The sequence below is a fragment of the Syngnathus acus genome, chromosome 4, assembly GCF_901709675.1.
Source record: "Syngnathus acus chromosome 4, fSynAcu1.2, whole genome shotgun sequence".
Classification (NCBI taxonomy): Eukaryota; Metazoa; Chordata; class Actinopteri; order Syngnathiformes; family Syngnathidae; genus Syngnathus; species Syngnathus acus.
The window spans coordinates 6,129,379-6,150,248 of NC_051090.1; the positions used below are offsets into that span (position 1 = coordinate 6,129,379).

The 20,870-nt window shown below is 43.5% G+C and overlaps 3 protein-coding genes across 6 annotated transcripts; all 3 read right to left on the minus strand.

Moving 5' to 3' along the window:
* Nucleotides 1-270: 270 nt before the first annotated feature.
* On the minus strand, nucleotides 271-12,680 carry eps15 (epidermal growth factor receptor pathway substrate 15). Of its 4 annotated transcripts, none has more exons than XM_037250665.1 (25): nucleotides 12,544-12,680; nucleotides 11,116-11,157; nucleotides 10,552-10,641; nucleotides 10,437-10,484; nucleotides 10,263-10,358; nucleotides 10,093-10,155; nucleotides 9,848-9,973; nucleotides 9,527-9,586; nucleotides 9,226-9,456; nucleotides 8,859-9,004; nucleotides 8,468-8,624; nucleotides 7,866-7,948; nucleotides 7,027-7,099; nucleotides 6,252-6,413; nucleotides 5,973-6,170; nucleotides 5,495-5,911; nucleotides 5,341-5,421; nucleotides 4,980-5,124; nucleotides 4,832-4,906; nucleotides 4,276-4,676; nucleotides 4,137-4,203; nucleotides 3,985-4,055; nucleotides 3,567-3,702; nucleotides 3,166-3,371; nucleotides 271-1,700 (listed from the first exon to the last, which is right to left on the minus strand). In XM_037250665.1, the coding sequence occupies exons 1-25, from the start codon at nucleotides 12,568-12,570 to the stop codon at nucleotides 1,560-1,562; spliced, it is 3,342 nt and encodes a 1,113-aa protein (XP_037106560.1). In that variant the 5' UTR covers nucleotides 12,571-12,680; the 3' UTR covers nucleotides 271-1,559. The 4 variants fall into 4 exon arrangements, with proteins under 4 accessions (XP_037106560.1, XP_037106559.1, XP_037106558.1 ...); XM_037250664.1 differs by having other exon boundaries at nucleotides 4,137-4,206; nucleotides 10,093-10,152; nucleotides 12,544-12,679; XM_037250663.1 differs by having other exon boundaries at nucleotides 4,137-4,206; nucleotides 12,544-12,679.
* A 634-nt stretch (nucleotides 12,681-13,314) lies between these two features.
* On the minus strand, nucleotides 13,315-17,028 carry calr (calreticulin). The gene is made up of 9 exons (XM_037250722.1): nucleotides 16,760-17,028; nucleotides 16,195-16,296; nucleotides 15,656-15,859; nucleotides 15,478-15,572; nucleotides 15,131-15,340; nucleotides 14,948-15,061; nucleotides 14,614-14,757; nucleotides 14,423-14,515; nucleotides 13,315-14,349 (listed from the first exon to the last, which is right to left on the minus strand). The coding sequence occupies exons 1-9, from the start codon at nucleotides 16,851-16,853 to the stop codon at nucleotides 14,143-14,145; spliced, it is 1,263 nt and encodes a 420-aa protein (XP_037106617.1). The 5' UTR covers nucleotides 16,854-17,028; the 3' UTR covers nucleotides 13,315-14,142.
* Nucleotides 17,029-17,405: 377 nt separating this feature from the next.
* tor3a (torsin family 3, member A) lies at nucleotides 17,406-20,800 on the minus strand. The gene is made up of 6 exons (XM_037250725.1): nucleotides 20,500-20,800; nucleotides 20,313-20,435; nucleotides 19,803-20,068; nucleotides 19,197-19,372; nucleotides 18,967-19,091; nucleotides 17,406-18,766 (listed from the first exon to the last, which is right to left on the minus strand). Exons 1-6 carry the CDS (start codon nucleotides 20,675-20,677, stop codon nucleotides 18,519-18,521), a joined length of 1,116 nt encoding a protein of 371 aa, XP_037106620.1. The 5' UTR covers nucleotides 20,678-20,800; the 3' UTR covers nucleotides 17,406-18,518.
* Nucleotides 20,801-20,870: the final 70 nt, after the last annotated feature.

Genomic DNA, 20,870 nt, shown 5'->3' on the forward strand with positions numbered 1-20,870 from the left:
GCCTATGCGCTGCTCTATTTACAAAAATTACAAGTGAGCCGCGGCGTGGAATCACCGCATGTAAAGAGGAAATTATAGGCGTCATATCAGGCTACAAACAGCGAGAGTAGAAAGGCAGAAGAGGAAGTCACTGTATGAGGCTTCGTTTTGCTCCTGTACTGAAAATCATCCTCTCATCATACATTATTGAAATATCAATAAGTGGAGAGCATATTACGAGAGGGCTGTTCATTTCACATTTTTCAGTCATAAAGAAGAGAACGGATTGTGTACATTTAATGATCTATGCATTTATTTGTTCCGTTTTGCTGTACAAAGTTAGGAAAGCAGTGTTCAAGTGGAGTCTGCAAACGCTTTTAAGCAAATGCAGGCATGTAGAGGGGCTTGGAGAGCACGACCCAACTGTGGCAACACCAACCTTGGGCCCTTAAAGGGGAAGTCAACCCCAAAATTTTCTTTCCAATAATATGTTGTATTTGACTTCATTTTTCTAAACAAAACATTCTGATCACTATTGCATTTGTGGAATATGAGTTAAGCGGCCATTTTGCCACTTACTGTCGACTGATTATGACATCACAGTCAGGTCTCAAGTCACAACCAATCATGGCTCAGCTTCAGAAAAATGGTGAGCCATGATTGGTTGTGACCTGACACCTGAAAACTGTGATGTCATTTTCAAACCACTGCAAGTGGCAAAATGGCCGCCCCTTGATGGGTAAAAACAGTTGGATTTTGCCTGTTTACTTCATATTCCACCAACGAAACATTAATCACAGCACTGTGATTCGACTAGTTGAGCTGGACAGAACATATTACAAAGAAAATTTTGGGAATGACTTCCCTTTTAACTGACATCTTTGAAAACTAAATCAAAATTCAAGTTATTACAGTCTTCAAAAAGCCCCCAAAAAATGATATAGTTTGTCAAATGTTACATTTAGTTTACATTTGGAAATATAAAGAGATTCATGTTGAATCTTAATGCTTATTAAGTACACAATCATTATCTGGATGCAGTTTGTTTCATGCTTTTCTCTGACAGACCATGCTGGGCTAACAGGCCGAACGTGGCTTGATAATTCTCTTTTCTAACAAGAGCCTGGCATGCACATCTGCTTGTCGTCGTCTAGTGTAGGTGCGGGGGAAAAAAGAAAATCACATTCAGTCATAATGGCGGCTACATTCCAATTGGATGACATTTGGACTGCTAATCTTCACATAACGAGCTGGTCAGAAATGGATTGTAGTGGGTTAGATTAGTGGATAAAGCTCTATAAGTGTAAGTGCAGGTTTAGAATAAGTTACATTCTGGAGTAGGTCATAAAAGGACATGACTCTCAAAATCACTGTTTTCCCTGTTCATCCTCACAACAGGATGGAAAAGAGTCTGGAGGACAACATTTGCTTTAGTCCAAGAACACGCTGAATTAGTCCTACAGGGTCCCCACGACGCTTTGGTGCTTCAAACAGGCCACGTGTGGCTGTGCCGGGCTAAGGAAAAAAAATAGAGGCGGGGTTTTAGAGTGGAGTGCAATGGACGAGGGAGAAGAAGTCCCTCAGGAGAGTTCAGACTTGCTGAGAGCGATGGCCAACTCCAGGTCTTCTTGTTCCTGCTGGGTGAGCCTGGCCAGACGCTCTTTCTCCTCGCGCTCGCTCTCGCGCTTTGCCCACTCGATCATGTCCTCTTCCGTTGGGTACTGTCGCAAAAAGACGAATAGTGCAGTTAGTAGGATTGTGACGTGACTGAAATGATTCCAACTGTTTTTTTCGTGTCAAGACATCACGACCGCTTCAGATGAATTTTAAACTGTTAAATTAAAGGACACTGTTTGTATTGCTTGTTATTAGCGCGCACGTTCTGAGAACATTTCTATTTCTTGTAATATTTGCAGGTGCGTTATTCTTTGCGATCAAATTGGATTATATAGTTGTAACTAATTAAGTGTCCAGTGGGTGTATACTTAGCATGCGAGAACCCTTTCGACGGATAATGCATTAAAAAGTTCAAAAATGGAAACATGCATTGTCACGGTTGGCACATGTGATGCAGATGGAGAATGAAAACAGTCATGCAAATCAACTTAAGTGAATCTAAGATGATGAAGAGGATCTTAACCTTTTGTGACACTAGCGCAAAATAGATTTTTATAAAAGATTACAGTTCAAAAACAAAGGATTTGTGTTTCTTTACAAATAATTTCTAAAGACAGTCCTGTTGCTATATTATATTATTTGTATTCATGGTTGTCTGACTAGGGAAGTACAGATACCTAGAGGTGTCACAGTGTATTTGGGGTGAGGCGTTTATTTTAACAGACATTAACTGAGGCACAGTGTTTATTACAATGTCTGTTTCATTTAGCGGTATAAAAAAATTAAAATAATATCAAATAATTTGGCCCACAATCAAATGGTAAAAAGCTCATGCAGTTGCATGCAGATGGAAGCACAGAAATCGAAAAGGGCGCCCTTGATTTAACTCTTTATTCAACGTCTTCGACAACATAGATTTAAAGACAGAGACAACACACACACACGCGGGGAAAGCACTAGCTACACAATAAAGGGCGTGCAGGGGTCATGCGGGTATGATCATGTGATCTGAGAAGGGGTGGCAGAAACGTTATGAAAAAGTCATGCATCCCACATTGCACTGTTCCAATTTATAAAAAAAAAAGAAAAAGTTTTTAAAGCAGTGTCACCAAAAGTGTAAAATAATGTACAACTGACTGGGCGATTAGAAATATATGTACAGTATCTTTCACACAGGAGGAATTGAAAGTTGCATGAAATGACTCAGTTGGAGGAAAGCGGTTAATGAAATTTGATTATAACTGTCATGTGTAACAAAGCGTGCAAGACATGCAGTGTTGGGCCGTAATGTCATTATTATTGTGTCCAATCGTAGGTTGGTCGGAGAAAAAGTTGGTAGTACTAACTTTGATTAGCGAAACAGCAATTAGCACCTATTTATACATTTAATAAGTATGAGGCATTCATTTAAGACTTTTATGCTTTTGTCAAGCTATTAGATAAATGTGGATGGAGGGATTGAGAGTGGCGCTGCTTGCCTGAGTGAAAAGCAAGGAAAATAAGAACATGCGTGTATCTCTAGTGAGAGTCAGGTGGGGGTGAGGAAGAGGGTGGCGGAGTTGTGCTCACTTTGTCAAAGCTGGCAAATCGGTCAGCTTCCGGTAAGTGTTGCCGAGGAGGGGAAGAAGGGGCGAAGGGATCGGCTATGGGATCCTTGGCAGGCAGGGAAGAGGAGGAGGAAGAGGAGGAGAATTCGCCCGAGGTCTGCGTAGGGAAGTGGCCGCGCCGGTGGAAGGAGTCCGACGACTCGGTTCTGGAGAGGGAGGCTCTCTTACCTGCCATGACAAAGAAAGTATGCGTTTCAGTGGTGCAATCACATTATAGTTGCTTTTCCACAAGGAATGAAATATTTTGGCTAATAATGCAATTTAATATGCATCTTTTTTATTTTTATTTAAATAACAGCTTATAGAGTAATGTTGCTTTAAATTTTCCACGACAAATTGCCTCATGAAGGTGTCTGTACTGACCTGGAGGTGGAGGTGGCGGTCTCGTCGGCGTACCCGTTTTGGGAGGCAGCGCCGGGGGAACGTCCGCGTTGGCAGGCTGGCTGTCGTCCTGGAACAAGTTCTTGTTGTTGATGCCAAATTGATCGACACCGTTTGACTGGAACATAAAACAAAAACAAAAAAAACACAGCAAGCGTAGGAGTTTTTAAATGATTCATTTACCGAAATAGTCACACACACATTCTCAGTTTCACTCTGTTCAGACTTCTGCGGCTCATTTCCCAAAACTGAGAGCGCAAGGTACTTTCATATTGTGTGTAATATATTCACTATGAGTTGTCTGCAGACGCATAAAACTACACACCAACAATACCGTTAAAAATATTTGAGCTATTTCTTCTAGCAACAGTACATGACATTTCAAACTTCATCCCCTTACCTTTGTTAGGGCACTGAAGTCAGCAAAGCCTCCTCCGAACGATTCATTCCCAAATACAGCAGCAAATGGATCTATAGTTACAAAGAGCACACTTCAATTAGCAACATTTTCGGTGTACCGTACCCACCCATGCAGCATATGAAATGTCCTACCTGGGTCTGAGGTGGCGCTCACTGTGGTCCCACCTGGAGCGAAAGGATCATTGGCTGCAGCAGTATCCTTCTAAAAACAGTAAATGTTAAATCAAGCTAACGTGAGCTAGCATCTGTAGGGGTCTCAGAGTGGACTCACCAATGCCAGACCGGCGTTGGGTGGAGAGGTACTAAACGGATCTGTCCCTGTGTACTGAGAACCAAACGGATCAGCTTCGCCGGTGGCGGTGATGGCCTGAGGGAACGCGTTGGATTCAGCTGTGTCTTTGCCTGTGGAGCTGAAGGGATCTGCGGCCGGTGCGGTTGGATTCGTTGGCTGTGAGGTGAAAGGGTCCGCTTCCGTCGCTGCTGCCGTCGGGGCGGGATCGTTGTGCTTGGCGGCAAACAAGTCGGGCTCTGGAGCAACTGTAGTGTGACCGAATGGGTCGGAAGAGCTTGAGAAAGGGTCGTCTGGAGAAAAATGGCTGCTGGCCGTCTGTGTGAAGAAATTATCTGCAGCGAAAGGGTCTGAGCCTTTGAAAGGATCGCCTCCAAATGGATCTGGGAAAAATAACAAAATATATTATTTCTGTGGAGTGTGATGCAAATTAGAACTGGGGGGAATAAAAGGTTTAAAAGACAAATAGAATTTTTTTTGGGTGATTTTCTTTTTATTTTCAGATAATAATCACCCAGTCCTTATAAATGCTAATCACCATGTGGGGTGTTTGCTTTCTCAAACCTACCAGCAGCAACCACTTTTCCAAACGGGTCATCTTTAAAAGGATCATCTACAACACAAAAGTCACATTTTCAAACCTCTGGCATCAAATGATACCTTGCCGTAGATCTGATTGGACTCACGCTCTGTAAACGGGTCCGTGTGGAAGAAGTCCATCTGGGGCAACGGTGGCTGGCCGGGAGCAGCCCGAGGAGGAAGCGCTTGTGCCGGGATGACTTCTGATGAGGCGGCAGCTTCCTGTTTGACCTCCGGCTCTGGTGATGACACCTGTTGAAAAGTGCTGGCGTTGGTTCACTCCGATTAACAGAAAAATTCAGCATCAAACTTTGCTCTCTTCCTGTAACGTTCTCTCTCCAGTTCTATAGAACTTGAATGAATCAAGAGCGCCCTCTGTTGGTTAATGCAAAGACTGACGCCTTGCAGTATTTTAAAAATATTGAAAATGAAGCCTTTAAGACTCAATAAATGATTCAAAGTCTTTACCTTGGGTGAGCTTGTTTTAGGCGACTCTGCTGCATCATCTCGGACCTCTGAGGAGACATCAGGTGAAGGGTTATTGTGTTCCTGGAGATGTCGCAAAAGAAGGTATGTTACGTAAACATTCAGAATGATTGACTGTCTCTTATTTCATACGTACATTTACAGTTTTCTCCTGCGGCTTGGCAAGTGTGGGCAGATTTGTGAACTTCTCAGAAGCGGCTAAGCTAGTATAGAGATGATCCAAAGGATCAGGCTTTGCTTTTTCCTCTTCGGGAGTCTCGGGGCTCTCTTGCTCCTTCTCGTCCTCTTTTTCTTCCTTCACTCCTTTCTCTGTTTGTTCTGAGAGTTCTTTTGGCGGGTATGAGGCAGCGGATGGTTCTTCTTCCGTTTGATCTTTAGGTTGGTCCTCCTGGTAGAGGTCCTGCTGGAAGAGGTCCCTGCGAGGGAGCTCTGGCGTGGGCCCCGCCGATCCGTTGACCATGACGGGAGAGTCGTCTTCCAAAGCTCTCTTCCAGGTCAGCTGGGCTGCCATCGACCTCTCCTCCACCTGAAGGTCGTTTAGTCTGTGTTGGACCTGAACAGCGATAGAACCATAAGAGGGAAGCACAATATCGGTTGTGTTGTTTCAATCTCACCTGTGCAACTTGTGTGAAGGAGTCCCGGACAGATTCCTGCAGAGGTGTGAGCTGTTCCTGTGCAGCTTGGACCTTCTCCTGCAGTTTCCTGCTCTCCTCCTGCAGAGCCAGAAGCTCCTCTCGAGCCTGGACCAGCTCCTCCTCGTACTGATATATCTTCTGCTCCTGATCCTCGTGCTCCGACTCCAGCGATGTAATCTGACGGACAGGAAAACACTAATCAGTAATAATATTTTGTAACATTGTTGTTTTCAGGGAGGTGACTTCTGCCAAACCCACCAGTTGGCTCTCTTGGCTGGTCTTCTGGCGAATGTGGGTCAGCTGCTCCTCCAGTGAGGCCTTCTGTTGGTCCAGCTCGTCCAAAACCTCCTGGATCTTCTGACGCTGAGTTTGAAGCTGCTGCAGTGCCTCGCTTTCTCTTGCCACCTCACCCTGCAAGTCCTGTAGAAAACATGTCATTATAGAACTAAATAGGCAACTCGAATATAATTACTCAAAAAGTAAAAAGATATAAAAGTGAACATGACAATGTAAAATATGGGGTACTTGTTACATTTGACCAGATAGAAAATGCTTTAGGAGGAAAAAAAACCCAAAAAATTGTTTTACTGTTTGTGACCTCAATGCCACAGATTCTGCAAACCTCTGCTGCCGTAGATTCTGCAAACCTCTGCCATACTACCAGCACAATAACAAAACGCAAAACCGCTCATATTTTCAGTAAGAATTCAGTTGACACTTGATGTGACTCATCTGTAGAACGGAAATGGCAAAAGGGACTTTCACACAAACTTTCATGATACCAATCGCCGAGAAATCAGAATGTGACGCCTTCCACAAAGACTGTAGCTAAACTATCGTGTGTTTTTCCAAACAGAAAAATATACAAGTCTGAAATAGACAGTTTTAGCTAAAAAAAAAAAGAAGCCAATTTAAACCTGCACTGCCTTGCCTAGAATGTTATGCTAAATTAGCATGCAGCAGTACTGTGTGTTCCAACAATTAGGATGTCAAAACAAACTTTCAACTAAACAGGTCAATAAATTGGTCTTACCTGGACCTCGTTGCTGCGCTCGCTGATGGCCGCCTCCTTCTCCTTAATCTCCTCTTCCACCGTAGTTTTCTCCCTGGGATTCCGGCACAACACATACGAACATTTAGCCGCCGAGGACAAAGAAGATATCATTCCAAGGCCGCAAGGCCACAGCCAGCCCTTGGCTGAGCCCCCTTCAGCTCGGTCCTCCGCCGCAACCCCTTGCTCTCCCTGGACAACCATGATCTTCAATTTAAAAGGAAAATGCGGATGAATGAAGGCTGACACTCAGACGCCGCTGCGATAAAGCGATCTTGCGCTTGATCTGTCAAGTATGTGGGAGATGAGAGGTGAGAAGCAGATGGCTGCCGTGAGGGAGGAAGCGGGAAAGCAACAGCCTACATCCTTCTCTTTCTGCCTCAGCGCCTCCAACAGTGCTTCATTTATGCTACTTGGTTTTTTTTTCCTGCTTCTTCTTGCTATTCATGATTACAATATAGTTGGCCTTGTATGTATGACAACTAGTTTATACACGGCGGGATGTGGCGAGAGTGTAAGTGACTGAATTTTTAGCTTTAAAGTAGCAAGGTCTAAAATTTAATTATTTTTCCCACGACGAGAATCCCTGCGACTACTTATTACTAAGTCATTATTGTCAGTGAAGTTGTGCGGGTCATTCCACGGAAAACACTGCACTCTAGTGGTCAGAGGAGATCATGCAGTCAGTGAAACGCTACGTACTGTAACTCATGAGGGAGGAGGTGCCGAATTTGCATCTTTAAAAATCAAACAGTTTGACATGATGATTACTGAACAACTTAGCACTCTCCAAAACGTAACCTGCATGACTTTTACTTTACCTTTGCAGTTCGACAATTTCGTTACTAAGAGAGTCCAGCTCCTTGATGGCAGAGAAGTCAGCTGCCAGGTTGGCCATATTGTTCTGAAGCAAATGAAGCACAGAGATGAGTGAAATGGAGGCAAGGAGTCAACAGATGACAACACGGATACTGAGATTACATAGCGACGAACAAGTCGCGTAACTGTACGAACAAGTAAAGGAACGCTGATGAGCTCACTGATGAAAAGTTGCACAAGACAAAAATGTAACCGGCATCTCAACAGACTAAAAAAAAAAACAAAAAAAAACATCAATCTCCACATTTGCACTAAATTGATATCGATTTTCCGGAAACTATTATGTAGAGGATGGGAAAATGGAAGTGACTTGGCACAGAGGAATGAAATGGACAGCGCAAACTCACTCAAGGGGGCGTTTCCGTCCGCATGAGAAGGGAAAATGTGCAGAAAGAGAAGGAGAAAGAAAACGCTTGCAATGACAGCAAAGGGGAAAAATAAGCATAAGCAAAATAAATGTGGAAAGCGAATACTCTGTTTATTGGCTTTTTTTGAAAAGATTTGGCAAATCCAACAAGCCGTGGGTGCAGTGTGCAATTCTCACCTGTTTGATGTTTAGTCTGTCAGAAGGAGGAATCATCTCTGGGGAAAGGCTTTGCGGAGGCTCCAGACCTCTTGTCAACTTCTGATTGATCAGATGAAGCGCCAGGGCGAACTGCTCTCGGGTCAGTTTTCCAATGTCGCCAATGTCACAAAGCTCCCTGAGGGAAGGGCAGGTTACGCAACAGACTTAACGATCGACGCCTCGGGCCGCGGCCAATTGCGATGGTGTTCGCCGATTATGACGGGAGCCAACAGAGCAGACAGACGCTAATTAGGGAAAATCGATAAGCCCCGAATGTTTCCGGATCTCGACACACAACAGTGTCGCTAGCCCACCGAGTGTTAACATTTATTTTCACAAGATCCAAATTCAAAAGCATTTTGTCTCTTACCAGATGCGTGCGAGCGTGGCAGAAGGCAGCCCCGTTTTGAGAAAGATATCTCTGACTTCAGGTCCGGACACCAAGCCGTCCATGTCTCCGTCTGTCTTGCTGAAGAGGTCGTCATATTTGGCTTTATCCGCCGGCGACACCACCCACTGCGCAGAGGCCAAAAAAAGTGAGGAGAAAACAACAACTCAACTGACAAAAGTCAAACGACCGAATTGCAGACTCCAACGCTATCATTCATTTACCTTCACATTCCCTTTGGTCTTGTTCTTTTGAAAAACGCACTGCGCTATCCAGTTTGAAATCATTTTTAAAGCGCTTGATCGAAAACGAAGCTGTAACGGCCGGGATGGACCGGGAGCGTACTCACGGGGGCGGCTGCTGGCGTCGGGGCGAGAGCTGGGGCGGGTTTAGGGGGGAGGGGCATGGTCTTGGTGCCAGCGTGGGAGGCGCGACCGTCTTTGGCGGAGGGGGGCGAGGGTAACAAGGGCATCGCGGGAGGCACCGAGGGCTTTTTTCTCTTGGAGGGTGGAACCAGGGGAGGCGGGAGAGACATGGGAACAGTTTCTCCTTCCAGGGCTCGGTACACCAGATACATGGCCTGGCAATAAAATACATCAAAGATCGGGGGAAGAGGGGAAAAAAACATCGGACTAGGGCTCATTTCTTACCACAGAGAATTCATCTTTGTCCAACATGCCGTCTCTGTCGATATCACTGAGTTCCCACACCTTTAACACAAAAGAATGATTTCTTTAAAATGATACCTATGATTACAAATGTGTGGAGGATGTAACGTCTGACTCACATCCACTTCCTCAAAAACCTCATGTGTCACCAAACATTAACATCCTTTTTTTTTTTTACTCGCTGCAGCGCTTGCTGATGTTTTGACTCGTCAAATGACTAAATTGGGAAGATTGCTCTATTTCAAAAAGCATATTTCCTAAGGGGCGTGAGTTGATTTACAATACATGGCAGGCAGCTCATACCCGGCCCAAAATGTCGACTGGCAGTTTGGAGTTGAGCAGGACGGGCTTGACTTTGTCTCCTGTTAGCAGCCCGCCGACTGGACCGAGGCTCTCAAAGATGGAGTCAAACTTCAACTTCTCTTCAGGCTGAAAGAACAATAAAACAGAAATTAATAAAAAAAGATGACATACAAATTGTACGTTGTGTGTTTGCTATAGGCCCAAATCTTTATTGTTCATAAAACAACAATGTCTCAAGGCATCACCTTGACAACCCAGGGAAGATCAGTGGTTAAGCCCCCGACTGACAGTGGGCTGCTTGTGTCCTGCTGGGAACAAACACAACTTCCTTTTATCAAATAATAACGACTTCAATTTGAACATAGCGCCATCATATGGACATTCATCTGTGGGGGAAGCAAAGCAACTGACTTACAAATTTGGGGGGCGGAACAGCCACATTAAGGCTCTTGAGTGCCACCTCCAGGCCATTCTGAGCACAAGCCACCAAGCGCAGAGCGATGTAAAATTGCTGTGGAGGTTTTAACGGCAACATAAAGTCAATTATTTCGTAATGAACACATATTTTAATAACCCTCCACTGGGCTACCTGTTTGTTGAGAGAGCCCTTCCGTTCAGAGTCCGACAGATCCCAAATCTGTGAAGGACAATTATCATCCACCGACATCACGCAGATAGCATCGTCGCTTTCAGGCTTGCCTTACCTTGCCCAAAACCAGGTCAGCCAGGCCCGACCGCTTCAGGAACAGAGCTGCATCCGCTGCCGCCACTCTCCCGCTGCCTCGGGGATCCACCTGCAGCCAGTTATCATCCATTATGCATAAATCATCATGGTCCACCAGTCGTAAAAAAAGCAACATTTAAAATTAAATGCAGTTGTGAAAAAAAATACTTTCAGAAACCTGAAGCATTTCAATCAATAGTGACAATAAAACCAAATTAGCATTCTTAGTAGCATCAGTTCATGATGACCGCGACTGGCCCATCATGACACGTCAGGCAGAGCGATGCATTATTAATTCATAGTCTGACTTCCTGTGCGGGAAAAGCGATTACTGGAGGTCATTGCAACATGATCAGAGTATAAATGAAGCTAGTGTACCTCTAGAACGTGCGCCCACCAGTCACAACAATGGGTACCCGTGCACAATGTAATAATTCTTTGTAACGATAGAATTTTGTACAGCTTCATAACAGACCTCAATAGATTTTTTTTTTTAATTCATTTTGTGGTCGTTATAAAACAGGACCTTAACACTGCCACATACCTGTCGATAGTATTTGTCGTAAATGGGATTTCCACCGGAGAGCTGTTGAGGAAAGAGAAGACAACCTTTATTCAGGACCACATCAATTCATATCCATTTCAAAAGCATTTAGAAAAGTACAAATGGATGTCATATCCTCCCTAAACTAGCCAATTTGCATTTTTAGTATAGCTGACCGTCCGCAACTGGGCCAAAGAGGAAGACAGTCAGCACTTCCTTCTTCATATAGCCCATGTGTTGATGTTCTCTAAAAAATGAGCAGGTGCAGCGAGGAACAACATAACAGCTTGCGTAATGAGCGCCTTGCACAATTGGACCAAAATCGCTCGGGTACGGCAAAAATCTGCTGGATCTCAAACTGGTGTTTGCTTGACCACTTTTAACGTTAGCAACTGTCAATTGACAGTTAGATAACTTGCCACACACACTTATCTCTTTATGCCAAGCCTGTTTTTTTTTTTTTTCACACAATTGTGTGCCTGGAACTAATTGTGGCTGCAAACAGTGTAGTCATTGTACCAGTGTGTCCACTTGATCTTGACTGAGCTGTCAATGATGTCCACACCTCCAGTTTACTTCACTACACGTCTAATGATTTTCAGAAAATGGACATTTAGTCATTACAAACCACAATCCGATCTAAGGGAAATATGAGTGACTGCACATTGTCAGATTGTTTTCTGGCTACCCAGACGACAACATTGCTATGATTGTTGCAAAGAACCCACTCAAGTGGTCACGCACTCTGTTCGTGTGTGTTGTTAGAGGCAACAGCGGCTCGGGTAACACCTCGTCGTGACACCTGCAACAAGACTTTTTGACAGCTTTGCAGTAAGAACCTACTGAAGGTGCCAAGTCTGGATGATGTTCACTCCGAATCGTATTAAAAAACGATGTTGTGTTCAGAGAAGTTCAAAAGTAGAGCTTTTAGTTAGTTCTTGACTGATATTGTCGTCTTTGGACTTCAATAACAGAAGATCGTCCAGAAAATGACAGTCCATAGCAGCCCCAGCACAGCCACACATGTCACGTTCTCGCCACTTGGAGGAAAATTAGTATGCAGGGAAAACAAGTGCTCTGTCACAACGGGTATTTTCAAACTTAACTAATGAGGAAGCAGCAATAGATTACGTCGTTTTTGTCTTAAAGCGGATCCAAAACACTGCATGCAAACTAGCTGTTAGCTAGCAGACTAGCTAGCTAGCCTCGCCCTTACGCAGTCCCCAAAGAGATTAGGCACAAACTTTTCCCACTCACGAGCAAAGCACCGTAAACTTCTCCCCGGAAAAAAAGAGCAATAGAATGGGAACGAGATTGCGATTTAGTCCGCGGGAGTATTGCATATCTAGCGGAGGCTTTCCGGGCGGAGAAGACGGCGGACACGAAGCGCTGGCTATCGTCACAGAAGAGTTTAGACGAGAGTGTTACCTGAGTCAGACTCAGAGTGGCGGCCATAGTCTTTCTGTTTCCCACTGCTGCCTTCACGCCGCGCTGTTGCCCTTACGCACACACGAGTGGGCCGTCTGAAAACCTGGAAGTGGATTTTCATTACGACTGGCAAACCGAATGTCCGGAAAGATACTGAACAGCACACAGGCAAACAAACAAACAAACAAACAAATAAATAAATACGTTTAATACATAAAATATTGATGTGGCAAAAACTTCAACCGGATGGACGATGCAGTAAACGAAATGAAAAAAAATCCCAATTGAAAAATACCAATGTGTTGTCTGAAAAAAATGTTTTTTAGAAAGAAATATAGAAAAATGAACCCAGCAATTATGCTATTGTGATCGACATTTAAACACTACTTTTCCTGTTAGCGCTCTTATTTTGAAAACTACTGCTGTGCACGACTTACCTGATTACCGTCGTTTTTACAATTGCCGCACAGCATCGAGCAGGCTTCGTGCTTGATGCAATTAACAGTCGTGACCTTTATGCCACTTATTCTGTGCAAACAGGTTAATATATTAGTCGTGCGGCTTTTAGTCATATATTAATTTGCTACATTTCTTATGAAATTATTGCGACTTGGTGACAATGACAGCAACCAAGTCACATTCTTAGTTCATTCCAACGTTCCCCTTCAAAACATTACCATAAAACAGTTTCCTCTAGTATAAATTATATTAATGGTGGAAAAGTTATGAAATGGAATGAGTTTTGATATACAAATATTAAAATAATTTGAGTCATTTTCCTGTGGTTGTTTTTATTGGACACAACATTTTTTCTTCTGCATTCAAACAAACCCCCTTCACTTAAATTACCAGCAGTATTAGTACAAAATGTTGTCTTTTACAAAAAGGATCAGCGCTCAGCTTCAGTGGCTATCCGGGATGAGGACAATTGACTGCATACACACCAAACGATGAACAAACTTAAAATGAACAGAAGCTTTCCTGCTGCTGGAGTGCTTCCAGACGATTATTCAGAAACTCATCTCATGTGCACAAAAGTGGAAATAAGTGTACAGTGCAAACATACTTAAAGGATTTCCTCACAAGTTTAACATCCCAACTGGACCTACAATTCAGACTTTGGAGACCGTATCTTCCCTTCTTTGATTAAATGAACCTTTGAGCAGTCGCTTGACATTTGGGATTGACAAAAATCAAAAATAAAATAAAAACAGCATTACGAGACAAACACATGAGGTAACAAACATTTTTACAAAAACTAAACAAGTAGATTTGTCGTGTCAACGTTTCTTAGTAACCATGATTTTGGCAAACCTCTTTTCATTTCCATATCATATAAACTACCAAATTAAAAAATTACAAATAAAATTTAAATGTGGTTTTCTAGTCTGGACATTCACTGCGACATCTTAATTTCTAATTGTGATTCCTATATAATATCAGTTATAATTGTCAATTTGTCTTATTGTTATTATGGTATAGTAGAGTATTTAATAATGATATCTTTAACTCTCTCGGTTTTTGTAAACAAACAAGACTCCACCCACTGGGCGAGTCGTCTCTTGTGGTTGGACAGTCCGCTCCTTGCCTTTCAACTGTTTATAATTCATCCTTCATGGGGGACTCCGTGTCTTCATCCTCTTCCTCTTCGTCCTCCTCGTTCTCCTCCTCGCCATCTTCGTCCTCCTCATCCTTTTCTTCCTCCTCATCATCGTCCTTCGACTCGTCTTTCCTCTGGTTGTCCTCTTCCTCACGCAGCTTTCGCTCCTCCGCATCTTGGGTGTCCTTCATTTCCTTCTCGGCATCCTGATTGGGAATTAAAAAAAAATGAATATTTAGGGTGGAAAATGTGGGGGCAAGGACAACAAAGTTTACATACCTTGGTTTTCCCCCACGTGTCGTCACCGACCTCCTCAGCCAGTTTTGGGTCATTGGTGATCAGGAAGTTGTCAAAGATGGTGCCAGATTTGACCTACAACAAACAAAAGGAATGTTAACGATATTTTTAAAAAGTCAAAATTTCAAATCAAATCTTCAAATATGAATGTCAGTTTCTGCATCTTACGTTACCTGCCACAGGTCCAGTCCAATCACGCCAACGCTGTCATATTTGTAGATCTCGGAATCGGCGGTGTACTCTGGGTTGTCGATCTCGGGATGGATCCACTTTCCTTTGTAGGCGGAGTTGCTGATCTCTTTGGGCTTCCACTCGCCCTGTTTAACACAGCACACAGTTCATTAAACCACATCAAAACTAATTTCTTGGTCCACTGACACTTATTTTAGTGTCACTTTTTCAGCGTGCATGTAGCTTTAAAAGGCGGGGCCTGCGGTGATGAGTGACATGGGAGTGAGCCAATGAGAATGTTAGTTACTTGATTGATTGTTTCAGTCTGTCAGGTACCTTGTATTCAGGGTTAGCGATCATAGGAGGCTCCCATTCTCCATCCATCTCATCGTCCCAGTCGTCTGGCTTCTTGGCATCTGGGTCAGGAATGTTCTCAGCCTTGTCCCAGTCCTGTCAAACGAAACATGACATTAGTTAAATTCATCCTGGTGCTCTTCCAAGTGGCGGGCCCGCACTTGCCTCTGGTTTGGTATCGTCGGGATCAGGAATCTTCTCCCGGTCGTCCCAGTCCTCTGGTTTCTTGGCTTCGGGGTCCTTGATCTTCTTTGATGGCAGGAAGTCCCAGTCGTCCTCCAGGTTGCCAGACTCAACCTTCTTATTGTCGATTTTCACCTCGTACGTGTTGTCGGGGTTGACGATCAGCGTGTACAAGTGAGTAAATTCGTCATCCTGACAGGCGGGGGAGAAGAAAAAAAAAAATGTTAGACACGACTCACCTTTAAATGTATGCTGGAAACCTCCCACAGTGAAGCTTGAGGGTTGCAAATTTGGTTAGAGTTACAAAACACAACCACTCGATGACTCACTTTGCATCTGATGTCTTTGTTAACCAAATGATTCTTGCCCTTGTAGTTAAAGATTACGTGGACTTTCTTTGTGCCTGGTCCGCAAATATCAGGACCTGCGAACAGAAGACGTCTGCAATTCAACACACAACTCCGCTATGCACCCAACCCGATGGAGACCTGGATGAGCCCGCCGTACCAAACATGATGTTGTAGACCGAGTCCCCGTGCATGTCCTCCTGCTTAAGGTCGGAGGGGAACACTTTGACGTAGCCGCCGCCGCAATCAATGCTCTGTTCGTGCTTGACGGTGAACTGGACGACGAGGGGTTGGCCTTTGTTGCTGAAGTCGTCGAAGCGGGACGACATCGCGTAGAAGCGGGCGTCCTGGCTCGTTTGCAAACCTGTTTCAATCGTATTGTGTCAAATGGCTTTGTGTGTCTTTATTCCAAGTTGAGATCCTTTGCTTTATATCATAATCATAAAGTTATTTTAAACAAAAAGAATGGATTAAGAGAGAATCTACATCAAGAAAAAGAATTTGCCAGGACATTTTTCTCAAGCAAGATTTAAAAATCCACTTATATGAAAAAGAGGAATCAAAATTACAATACGTAAAACAAGAAAAATATAGATGGGGAAATAAGTGGGTTCCTCTTGTAAAAATGCGCCTTTATTTTAGTATTTTTCTTTATCCATTCGTCACCCAGCCCTAAATTGACATGACTAATCCACTCACCTTTATCCTTCTCTGCATCACCGTAGAACTTGCCTGCAGTCAGAACAAACTTGCCATAGTCGGTCTTATGCTTGGATTCCTCCCAGCGACTCTTCCAAGCGTCTAAACATACAAAAAAGTCATTCAGATTTCCTACCAATGATTCTGATTTCCAACATTCCAAATATACTCAATACAACAGTAATGTATTTAAATGTTGGTGGTACTTGGGAGAATTATGTAATTTTGTTTTAGATTTGGGGGAGTACAGTAATTACCAAGGGAGGGACATACATGAGGGGGAGGGGGAGGTGGCTTGACTATACGTGGGGGAGGGGGGTGTCAAATAAATTTGGTGCTGTTACACACGAAATGTTAAAAGTACAACTAAGCAAAACGTACAATTTTAGGCAAAATTCATCATCTGAAAACTAAAATCGTATTATTTGCATTACAGGCTACTGGAGTTGCCATATGGTCATGCACCGATACAACCCAATCAACTTGCATATATTGTATACGAACAACATATAATTAATATAATAGTTATTTGATAATAGTTAGAATAATCGGAAAACAATCTCACCCCCATCTTCAAATTGCTCTCGGAAATAGACAGTGGACTCGGCCAGGACACAGGCGGTCGATACGGCCAAAAACAACAGCGACAAGGCGGTCATTGTGGGGGAAAAAAACTCTACTCTGTCAAACTATCTCTAAAATTAACACAATAATATTAAATTTCTGCTGTCGCTCGACGATGTTCAGCGGCGATCAAGAATCCGTTAGTGCCGTTTTATTAGAATCATGCAGCCTCTTGCCTCTCGGCTGGGAACAGATGTCTCAACCTGATTGGCTCTCGGCACCGGAGCTCGGCCAGGAAGTCAAAGCCCTCTCGGCCAATCACAGGAACGGATTCACTGACGTTCTGGCGTTTAGCCAATGAACGAAGACCACGCGTTCGCTTAATACACACCCAAAGGACGAGTGATGCGTTTGAGGTACATTAATGGAAGTGATGCGATTGATACGCATGAAGTCGCACAAAGAATATGCAGAATGTACTACGTAAAATGACGACAAAATCGTCTTTGATGTACTGTACAGTATATTAGTCTTTATAGTCTGCACAGTTGATTGGAAGGCGACTATAGAGTATTAATCGTCACTAATGTGCAGTAGAATACAATGAACCCAGTTTAGTTTAATACAGTATAATAATCTCACTCGAGTTAGTGATCACAATTATCACTTTATTTATGATGATGCACTGGGCAAGTATTTACTCATTTGATTTTGACACAACAGAAACAATTGGATTTTATTTTTCAATCTTTGTGTAATGTGATATTCAAAATTTCCAAACGTGGAATCTCAAGACAATAAAACCTATGACCTAAACATATTTCACACTTAAAAAAAAACCATGGTAGCAAGTGCTTAAAAGTGCTTTGAAATAATCAAAACAATTTCGATACAATTATATTACAGTGCTGACGATCGCTTCCTTGATATTGCTCAATAACAATTCAGTTCCTTGTACATTAACTTTAAACACCAAAGGTCATTTAACATTGCAAGCCTTTTGCTTCACTTCACCAGCCACAATATGCGTGATGTTAACTAAGTAGTCAAATGTACATAGTAACACTTAAATCCTGACCCCTTTTACAGGGTAATAAATAGTGCAACATAAAGATCAGTGGAGGGTTGTTAGACAATACGGTGCAAAAAGTCTTAACTCGAATGAACATTAATAACTCCCAGCAAACTGCAAAATTGGTTTGGTATAGATTGTCAATTCTATTTACTTCAACAATGTCACAATGACCAGTGAAAAGGAGCAAAACAAATGGTGTCCCAATACTTCTGCAGTCTATATAGTGGGGGATATCCCTTTTTGATCCCTGCTATATTTTAAGTTTGCTCTCAGAAAGAAACGAATTTTTGTAGGATAGGATATGGCACATAATCAAATGCAGAAAATTACATTTTTGCAGCACCTTGCAAGGTCACATGTTGAGAACCGTATTTTAAAGTGCAATTACTGCTATGAAAAAAAAGATCACGTCCATGATTAATTAATTTAAATAGTATCCTTTCGCCACCTATATGTAAATGTTTTTTTTTCTGAAGTGAACACACTTCTAACAATATTGATTTCCCTCACTGTAGTCAGCCATGTGGTGTTCTTCATCTCGAGCAAGGAGGCATGTCCTCCTTCGCCGCCGCATGACTTATGCGCAACGGCACTTTGTCCATCCCGCTCACACGGGAAGTGCTCTGATCTTGCGTGGGTGACCTGGACAGACATGTTTGGCACCTCTCCCAGGCTCCTGTTTCTTCTAAGGAAGAAAGAAGTTGATCCGCTGGGGAATGGACTTGCATCCCTGGGCTGAGAACAGTCTCTCCTCCTTAGGGATGTATAGCATGGCCTTGGCCACCTCGTCCAGCGTGGCCTCGTCAGTCTCCAGGCCCCGTGCGGCGAAGGCGTCCTTCGCGCACAGCTTGATGTGACGGTACTCCAGAGGTAGGAATGGCACGAAGAAGTCGATTAGGTGGCCGGACATTAGCTCGCTTCTGGAAAAACCGCCTGGACGCAGATGGAAATGTTTGGAATATTCTTCCAACGACAACATGAATTAAAGCTGTAAACGTTTAGGTTGCTTTAGTGGTGGGGAAAATGTTTTACAATTAATTATCTTGTTCGATTTTTCTTTATATTGAAAAAGGCATTTTAACAGAGGTGTGCAGATATATATATTTTTTTATCTGCTGTAGACTTCATTATACCTTGGGCTTCCATTGTTTCAGATCGTAATCGATGTTCAAGATCCTCCATCCCAATATCTTCTCGGTTCTGACCCGAGTGCCAAAAGTCCAGCGCGACATCATTGATCGTTGCTCCTCCAATATTACTACACAAAATGGGCAAAAACTTGAATTATCTATGACAAAGATTACAAGGCAACATAAATACAATAGGCAATACTTCAAATGTTGTAGCGGGAAGGCAACTCAACCTGAGGAAGAGGAAGATGGCCTTTCGGTAGTTGACCCCGTCCACGTTGTCGTAGTGGGCCATGTATGGCTTGATAGCGTCAATCAGGCCCGGGTGCAGTTTCTCGGCTTCGTCAAAGATGAACAGCGTCTGGGAACATCGCAGGACCGTGTCCCGGATTGCTTCTCTCAGCTGACCCTGTAAAGTAGGAGTTGTACAACTTAGACGACTTCTGATTAATCGATGATCTCATTCAATATTTTTTTTAATCAACTCCACTATATTGAAGTTATTCAAATCTTCATTTGGAATAAAAGCTACAGAAGCATAACCTCCATGAGTGCAATGTCATTAAAATGCTCATCTGAATTTGGACTTTCCACTTCCCCTGTGTAGTAATAGCTACACGATATTCTGAACTGTAACACGATTGTGTAACATTTGTGCACACTGGACGCTGATGACGGCTGTTGTGGTCCAGTTGAGCCGATGCCAGCTTCCAAAAAAAAACTCCCTTGTTTGATGTTTCCTGTCCATATCTTATCATTCAATGTAGATTAAAAAGCAAACTGGACAAGGACTTGACCGGCATGTTCTTGGCGGTGAGCCCTCACCTCTTTCGTCTCACCTTGTACGTGTCCACCATGCTGGCATGGTGAAAGTGGAACGGGGCGATGAACAGTCGGACGCACTCGCTTTTCACCCCATCGCGATAAAGATTATCCGCCACCATTCGGGCCACAAAGTTCTTCCCAGTGCCCGACCAGCCGTGGAAGGAGAGGGTCAAGGGCTTGTTGGACTCGGGGTTGTTGATGAAACCCTGGATTGCTTTCAGAACCACGGACTGGGCCAGGTGCTGCCCGTGCAGCTTGCTCTGAAGATCATTAGCCAAACCTACAAAAAGGGACATGAATATTACATTTTCCTTTGCAAAAGATGAATATTTTTGCAGTTTACAGAGTTGTGACAGTCTTGGTTAGTTTTCACGACTATGTGGGCTGTATTATGCCGCTGGACGCAATTCTGCGTCAAACCATTTTGTAAACATTAAATAAGTAAACAAAAATAAGCATTGCATGCGGCGAGTAGACAACTTAGCATCTTTAACATGGTTTGGTAATTGTAGCGTTGTATTTACCAGTGATGTTGTTGGTCACTCTGCAGTCTCCGGACTCGCAGCACTGACCCAGGCTACAGTACCAGCGGTACAGCAGGCTCACGTAGTCCTGAGGAAAACTGGCCCAGAGATCCCTGATAGGAACTGTCCAAGCAAAAGGGTCGAATCATTATGGAATAAAAATCTTGCTTCTTCTCAATTCACTCACCTTGCTGCGTCGCATCGTCCTGGTGGGGCTGACAGTCTCCCTCCCAAATATTGCAGTAAATGTAGTTGAAATAGTACGAAGATGCGTTGGAGAGCGTGCCAAGCTGGAAGAAGTCGGTGTGTGCAGGTACGGCCAGCGCAAGAAGCGGCAGGAGCGACGAGACATAGCGGGTAAACATGAGGGAATAGGTCGGCGAAGCTGATACAAGAGGTAAACGTCAATGAGAATGAGTTAGCTCGCTGCTAGGCTAATAGTACTGGAGAAAGGGGTGTGCTCGTTTCACAAACCGGAAGTAGCAGTTACGACGAATCCCCGCCTACCAGTTATGTTCAGCCCCCGCCGGTAACTACGCATGCTCAGTTTGCCGCGAA